This window comes from Leguminivora glycinivorella, chromosome 4, assembly GCF_023078275.1.
Source record: "Leguminivora glycinivorella isolate SPB_JAAS2020 chromosome 4, LegGlyc_1.1, whole genome shotgun sequence".
In the NCBI taxonomy this organism is placed as follows: Eukaryota; Metazoa; Arthropoda; class Insecta; order Lepidoptera; family Tortricidae; genus Leguminivora; species Leguminivora glycinivorella.
In genome coordinates, this window is record NC_062974.1 from 2,102,076 (window position 1) to 2,111,033 (window position 8,958).

General features: G+C 41.1%; 1 protein-coding gene across 1 annotated transcript; it reads right to left on the reverse strand.

The window, feature by feature from the left end:
• Positions 1-2,344, reverse strand: LOC125225087 (elongation factor 1-alpha). Its single transcript, XM_048128620.1, is given in 3 exon segments — positions 1-490; positions 493-1,734; positions 2,320-2,344. Coding segments are annotated over 2 exon segments (1,389 nt in total). The 5' UTR covers positions 1,724-1,734; positions 2,320-2,344; the 3' UTR covers positions 1-332.
• Positions 2,345-8,958: the final 6,614 nt, after the last annotated feature.

The following is an 8,958-nucleotide window of genomic DNA, read 5'->3' on the forward strand; positions in this document are numbered from 1 at the left end:
TCTGGAAATTTAAATTTATTTGTGTACCATTTACTTAAAACAAAAATAAATTATTTACTGCATCTATTTCAAGGTCTTAAAGAAATGATACAATTCTGTACTGGAGGCTACCTTTATTTCTATGAATTTACACTTTCAGTTGCAGTCATAACAAAATATTTCAGATATTATATGTATAACCACCTTATATAAATTATAAAATAATGTTACAGTATAAGCCTTGTAAAAAATATAGAAAAGGAATGAGTTTGTAGCCCTTCTTTCCTTCTGAACACCTTTCGGTGAATGAAGTATCGCAGTTGGATGAAAAATTGTGCTGTTAAAAGGCCTAGCTACTTCTTGCCCTTGGTGGCCTTCTCGGCAGCTTTGGTGACCTTGCCACCACCGGCTTCCTTGAAGTTGACAGCCTTGATGACACCCACAGCGACCGTCTGCCTCATGTCACGCACGGCGAAACGACCGAGAGGAGGGAACTCCTGGAAGGACTCACGCACAGAGGCTTGGAGGGGACCAGGTTGACGATGGCAGCGTCTCCTGATTTGATAGATTTGGGGTTATCTTCAGTGGATTTACCGGTACGACGGTCAACCTTTTCTTTGATTTCTGCGAATTTGCAGGCAATGTGGGCTGTGTGGCAATCGAGCACAGGCGTGTAGCCGTTTGAAATCTGTCCGGGGTGGTTGAGCACGATGACCTGTGCGGTGAAGTCTGCGGCGCCCTTGGGGGGGTTGTTCTTGGAGTCGCCAGCGACGTAACCACGACGCAGCTCCTTAACGGACACGTTCTTTACGTTGAAACCGACGTTGTCGCCGGGTACGGCCTCCTGGAGGGCTTCGTGGTGCATCTCCACAGACTTAACTTCAGTGGTGATGTTGGCGGGCGCGAACACGACGATGGTGCCAGGCTTGAGAATACCAGTCTCGACACGGCCTACGGGCACCGTTCCAATACCGCCGATTTTGTAGACGTCCTGCAGGGGCAGACGCAGGGCCTTGTCTGTGGGGCGGGCAGGGGGCAGGATGGCGTCAAGAGCCTCGATGAGGCACTTGCCTTCAGCCTTGCCTTCCTTGCGCTCAACCTGCCATCCCTTGAACCAGGGCATCTTGGTGGATGCCTCCAGCATGTTGTCTCCGTGCCAGCCAGAAATGGGTACGAAAGCGACGGCAGCTGGGTTGTAACCGATCTTCTTGATGTAAGAGGAAACTTCCTTCTTGATTTCCTCGAAACGGGACTCACTGTATGGGGGCTCAGTGGAGTCCATCTTGTTGACGCCCACGATCAGCTGCTTGACACCGAGGGTGAAGGCGAGCAGGGCGTGCTCGCGGGTCTGGCCGTTCTTGGAGATACCAGCCTCGAACTCACCAGTACCGGCGGCGACGATGAGCACGGCGCAATCGGCCTGTGAGGTACCAGTGATCATGTTCTTGATGAAATCCCTGTGTCCGGGAGCATCGATGATGGTCACGTAGTACTTGGCGGTCTCGAACTTCCACAGGGCGATATCGATGGTGATACCACGCTCACGCTCAGCCTTGAGCTTGTCCAACACCCACGCGTACTTGAAGGAGCCCTTACCCATCTCCTGGGCCTCCTTCTCGAACTTCTCGATGGTACGTTTGTCGATACCACCGCATTTGTAGATCAAGTGGCCGGTGGTGGTGGACTTGCCGGAGTCGACGTGTCCGATCACGACAATGTTAATGTGGATCTTTTCCTTTCCCATTTTTGGTTAGTCTAAAACAAAACGAAAAGACAACGTTAATAAAGTGCAATCAATTCCAAGACGATATGATGCACACACAAGGTCGGACAGTGCCTCATGTACAAGATATGCGACCGGCAATATGGCGGCCGCATGGCCGCCTCGCCCTATCTTGACATCTCACAATGGATGTCAGCCATTACAGCTTGTGGAAAGTTATTGATTCAATTAAATTATTTTCACAAACTGTTACAAAGATATGATTGCTTTAAAATACTTGAATGCAAAACGAGTAAACAGAAAACAAATCTTTTCCACCACGTGGTGCAACGCATGCCGGTGCGCAAGTGTGACGCGTAAGCAGATTGAAAGTTACTAAAACTGGCATTATTTCAAGTGATTTACAGTAATAAAACATATGAAAGCTATAAACGATCAATTTAAAACCGAACAAAAGAATTCCACGTTGTTAACTTGACAAATCGACAGGTTTAGAATTACACCACAGTGGCAAACTTTCCATCGATATTGGAAAATATCTTAATCGCGGGGAATTAAGTCGCTGCTAATACGGACTAAATACTATCACAATATTTAACAGAAGTTTAGATAATTACACTTTTCACTGCACTTAACTATTTTCTTCTGACACTCACCACGGATTACTACGTGTAATATCCGAGAAAGACTCCAACAGAATGGACGAGAAATGATTTTTCCTTCAGCTGGAAGGACGAGACCCACTTCCGGTTCTCTACCTAATGTAGCCACTTTATAAAAATATTTACCCCATTATTAGCCACAAAACACGTCAAATTGATCACGTCTGCGTAGGATTTGTTTTGACAGGTATCAAGTGGGTTAAAGTAATTTAAAATTTTCAATACCGCCAACATGAAAACATCTACAATCGTTTCCCGTAACTACGGCTGGCGGGACTGATTCGCTTCTTTCTGTATGATCTACTATGTCCTTGAAATCTCCATTAGGTATTTATGGGTCACTACACTACACTATGCAGCCATTTGATGCAGCCAATGAGGATTCCTATGACAATTCGTTTTTCTTTCTATGGCGTGACTTGACTGTCAATTTTAAGTGTTTGCAGTTGTTTCTTGGTTCTGTAACACTTACCTACTGAAAATGTAAAAAACCGACCAAGAGCGTGTCGGGCCACGCTCAGTGCAGGGTTTCGTAGTTTAGATACATTAATTATACGGTGAAATTACAAACTTAACTACGTTTGAGAGAGCGCGCACACGGGCAACTGTTGCCAGCGACTGTTTTGTCGCGACCAAGGCCTAGTACGAAAGTCACCGAGCAACTGTGTCCCCCGTGGACGCGCACCCTTAAGAATCAGCACTCTCGAACAAGCCTCGAACCGACTCATGCAAGCGTTTTTTGACGCTCGTGACGTCATGTCACTGCTACCAACACCAAGAAAAAATCACTAGGGCTTGACAAACCCAGCCCCTCATATTTATCGATATTGATAAAAATGCGACATTTTGCAGTATGGGGTTTAACAGAATTTTTTTATACTTAAAAAAAATTGGTTGTCTGTAAAGTCGGTTTACGGGCGGTAGTTTGACGTGATAACGTCAAACATTACAGTAGTATAGACGGGGCGGCTCACTCCGCGATTCTATCGCCGCGCTACAAAGTACATGCTGGTGGCCGCGAGTTCGCGGCCTAATAAGGGGTGGCGCGGGGCGCGTTTTCACGGAACTCACGTTCCCACTTTCTATTGTTACTTTACGTCGCGATCGCGAGTTTTTTTAAGCTTCTTTTAAAGTGAATGGCTTATAATGCTTAGTTAAATATACATCATGAATAAAATAGGACAATATTACACAGATTTACTATTGCTTAAGTCACACGGAAAAGTTCAATAAGGCTTGTGATGTTGGGATTTCAACAATACTATATAAATACTGTACATGTATATACTTAGAAAGTACCCAAGACTTGAATATAATAGCATTTTATCTCAGTATTAAATCGTTTTAATTCATAGGCAACCCTATCGTCCGACGCTGCGCACGTGCGGCTCGTTTCTTTGTTAGAATTTTGTAGGCATTCAAAAGGCGGCATTTCGTGAACATCAAAGCAGTGGGCCTTCTGTACTTGTACTATTATATATTCTGTGGTATAGATTAAAGGATGAGATATTCAAATGCAAGAATTACTTACTTATATTGCCGCAATTGTATTGAACACACATGAAAATCACAATAACATTTCATTTCACTGTATAAACATTTGAGTTCACGTGTATCTTTTAGGCTAGGCGCGATGACTGCGGCCGGTGTGATTAATACGTTAGGGTCGCCGCGCCGGTCGGTCGGCCCAATGAAATAAAATGCAAAAATATTTTATGATTTACTTTTATAAAATGGTCATTTACTTTTTTACCTTCCCTAGACTTTAGGCAGATAGGTATAAATCACCTATGGCATGCGCCATGGCAATGTAATGTGTACCTATTTTAAGTACAGTCACGTGCATAGGTAAATATTTATAAATAGAATCTAAGTCAAGAGTCGTGAAATGTATGGGGTCCAATACATTCCACGACTCTTGACTTTCCGAACAGTTTCTAGCATAGGTAAATATCAGGGATGTAACGGAGCTCTGCTTCTGCTTCCGTTTCTGCAGAACTTCCGTTTTGTTTTACACATCCACTTCTGTTCCGGTTCTGTTATATTTCAAACGGAAGTTATAGCGGATGTCGGAACCTAGCGCGACGGTGGGACATGAGCGGCGTACATCAAAGACCAACAGGTCTATACCTGTCATTCGCTCATCTCTCCGCTTGCCACGTGCTGCGATACTAAACATCAATCGCTTCATTCCATTGCGCGCCAATATTTGTCCTGTCCACCTAGTTAGTAGCGAGCAGGGATGTAACGGATGTGTTTTTAACGGAACCGAAAGCGGAAGCAGAAGTTTTGAATTTAGTTTAACGAAAGCAGAAGCGGAACCGGAACCAGAAGCGGAACTTATGGATGTTAAAAACGAAAAGAAAAAATACCACATAGGTATAACATAAACCAAAACTAATTAAATTACCTAGAACTTTTAGGTGTTTACTGTTTACGAACTAAGAATTTAGAACTGGCTTGACCTTCCGCCTTGGCGTTTAGTATCGCAGCACGTGGCAAGCGGAGAGATGAGCGAATGACAGGTAATAGACAAATTGGTCTTTGATGTACGCCGCTCATGTCCCACCGTCGCCACAGTATAAGAAATAGTACTACCGTACAGTATGGCCACTCCCGCTCCCCGCTGATAGCGCCGCCCACCCCCTCTCGGTTACCTCACAGTTACCGCCTGTCAAAAACGCGAACCGTCAACCTGTCATATCTCACTCATACAAGCATGGTACGCGTTCACCTACACGAGCTTAGAATGTGTGCTAGGAACGCGCCTCTTTCATATATTTGATCGCCAGTGTCCGAGATGTGCCGTCGCGCTAGGTTCCGACATCCGTTATAACTTCCGTTTGAAAAATAACAGAACCGGAACAGAAGCGGATGTGCAAAACAAAACGGAAGTTCCGCAGAAACGGAAGCAGAAGCAGAGCTCCGTTACATCCCTGGTAGCGAGTGAACAACTATTCAGTGGTGCAGGGCTTATCTACGATCCCCTTAGAAGCAATTTGTTTATTAAATACAGTTTACTTCTTTTACAATCACTCCATTTAATTTAAAAATTTACACATATAATTTTTATTGGTTAGTTTTGGATTGTATTATACTACCTACGAGTAAGTTTTCTTTTCGTTTCTAAAACCTTTTACGGCATAATAAAGGTTTAAAAGGATTCTTATGTGATTCAAATTTCAAGGTGATTTAAATTTTTGGATTGTAATGAATGATATACTTAAGATAAAATATCAGGTAACTTTTCTTTTCGTTTTTAAAACCTAAGTGGGCCTAAAGGCTAATTACAAACTGCTGATTACAGGCTGAACAGTAAACACCTAAAAGTTCTAGGTAATTTAATTAGTTTTGGTTTATGTTATACCTGTGTGGTATTTTTTCGTTTCGTTTTTAACATCTATAACTTCCGCTTCTGGGTCCGGTTCCGCTTCTGCTTCCGTTAAACTAAATTCAGAACTTCCGCTTCCGGTTCCGTTAAAACCACATCCGTTACATCCCTGGTAAATATCCTTAATTATAAAATTAACTTATTGAAATTTGCAAAGTAAGAATCAGAATAATCTGAAATGTATTTTAATCATAGGTATTCTTTGTATTTAATTATTTATGTGTAGGCTTGGAAGTGTTGGAAGTAATATTATGCAGATTGTTTATTATTATATTTTTGTTTAAATTAATAAGTAGGTACCTATTTGTATACATATACGTACTTTGTAGTGTAGTCACATAAATGCAAGCTCTGTCTACCCCGCAGGGGATATATAGTTGGGGTCCATAATGAAAAATACGGTCCCATCCGGAAGAAAGCATGAAACTTAGCATGAATGTAGCTTTCATATATGTGCTTCAATGTCGATATGGAAGCACGCTGAAGAATCAATTTTCCCCCCTTTCCCCCATTTTATCTCCCTCATTCTAGTTTTCTGGATTTTATTCCAAAACGGTAGGACTGACGAGTTTACTCTTTAAGAACCAAATTATCGTCGATAAATTACCTATAAAACGATACCAAATGCATAGTGATAAGATTAATATTTAAAAAAAAACAGCCATCAACTTATTATGAAATTGTAAAAAGAGGCACATTTTTTCTTTTTTGTGTCATTTATAGAAAAAGTACAAGAGTTGTTCAAAAATACTTGTATATTTTTTTTTGTATGTATGTTTTACTAATATCCACCATTACCAATATTATAAAACAGAAACAAAAAAGATCACTAGTACTAATAAATTACTACTTATTACGTAATACTCAGAAAAGCAGTACGTGCCGCGTGACGCGCGACTATACAGGCGGGCGTTTCGCGGCCCTCTGCCACTTGTTACGCCGGCGGAACGGCTAGCGTGTAGGTACTTAACGAGCGACCGCGAGCGCCCGAAATGGTCCATACACAAACCACCTTCCGTTCGTGCCGCGCTCTCGCTTGCGGGCCTTGCGGAACGGGACAATGACGTCATCTTTTTCGCGCATGCAGCCCGTAGTAACGAGTTATTAGACGTTATCACGTCAAAAAATCTCGGAAAAGGCTGTCAGAGGCGTATTTCAAGGATTTGGCGTTGGCATCCTGAGACAGTCAGCTTTACCGCCCCGTTAAGTGACAATAAAGTATGAAATTTAAGAAAAAATGCTGCTTTGCTACCCTAAATAGAGCCTTCCGCCTTTAATACGCCGCTGTATAAGATTAATAAAACAAAAGCAAAATATAACAACACTTTTCTTTTACATGAAGGAATTTTCCAACTACTTTGCAGCACTTCTCAGTTGAGCTATTTTTGAGCTGTTTGCAGAATCTTAATTCCTATGTTTTTACCATGTATGACTTTAAAGCTAGGAACATACTACGCGGACGTCCGTCGTAAAACGACCGCGACCGCGACCGATCAGTGTGCACGGAACAAAACATCCAGCGAGCCAGATTTCGATCGGACGTCCATGCGCTCAAGGCCACGTCCACGTCCGTCGACCGATAGTTTGCACGGCTATGTGTATTTCCATTGTCCAGATTCCCGTCCGCGGTCGATTCACGACGGACGTCCGCGTAGTATGTTCCTAGCTTAATAGTGGCACTGCCTCCTAATAAATCTTAAATCTTCATTACTCGTAAGTTTTACCCATAATCGCCATCTGAAATAAAGAGATTATCGATAAGTTGGTCACACTCTATTCGAATTTCAGGTTAGTTGTTTTTTACGAAAAAACTTATTGAAATCGTAGATTGTAATTTGTACACGAACTGCTTTTTGTGTACTACTTTAAATTGATTAAATTAGTAAATGTTAGCAACTCAAAATGAAAATGTCGCATACAATATTAGTTACCGACCTGTTTGTATCCAGTGCAAATTTAGGCAGAAATAAACCACAAGTTGACATTTTCAAATGTAGCCTAGCACCACAAATTTCACACTTTCTTATTGGCTTGCCATAATTTCAATAATAAACTATAGTTATTTTATTATTTACAAAATTGCACCAATGAGTTCCGACTGTTCCGAGATCATTTGACGTTTGTTTGACGTTTTGAAGGAAATATGTACGTAGATTTGTGCTACCAAAATATAATAGACCTTAGTGTATGGCAATAGATGTAATTTTAGTTCGGTAGGATTCTTTTTGTTTCGCAATGTTGGCAACCATCGCTTGCATGGGTGATCATAGTATGGAGTGACGACCGGCTCGAACGAGTGACAGCACAAACTTTAGGGAACAGTTATGAACTATACAAGGAAATTGACAGAAGACACAAGATGTAACAATGACTTAATTAAATACAATTCATGATGGAAAAGACATTGTTTTTCTTCGTGGATATTGGTATTTTCGTGGGCCAAATTTTGCATTTCATATATGTAGTATTGAAATTTAAAAACATAATTTGTATATTCTAAATTTACTTAAACCGAACTTTCATGTTTTTTTTTTAAATGAAGTGATAATTGATGACATGTATTTGATAAAAACGCCTTTTTCAACTCGAAGCAAGTAAAAACAGTTATCTATCTCCCTCATAGATTTAGAATTATTAAACTAGATTGTGGAATCACATTTTTGGCCATACTAAATTGAACCTTATCACTGAGACAGAAAGGTGATCGTATCAGACTAGCAAAAACGGTCCACATGAGAGGAAACTAGATTGTGGAATCACATTTTTGGCCATACTAAATTGAACCTTATCACTGAGACAGAAAGGTGATCGTTTCAGACTAGCAAAAACGGTCCACATGAGAGGGCATTGTTTGGGCTGGTGTCCCTCTCGCACGTGTTGCCAGTGTTAATGAGGTTACCATAGTAGTAGTATTTTTATCTGTATATTACCTGACTTTATAACTTCTTATATTATTTGAGGGTTATATTCAAAGTAGGGTTTCGATATATTTCAAAGAATTGGAAAATAATTATAATGTAATTATTTTGATGCCAATAAATCAAAGATTTGTATAATTAAAAAATATGTTCAAATTCAAATGGGTATTAGTAGATTTGGAAGTAACTTTGAAAATTGACTGGTATCCCCAATTTATTACAGTGATGACGTCACTGAAATAGCTAGGAACACACTACGCGGACGTCCGTCGTAAATCGACCGCG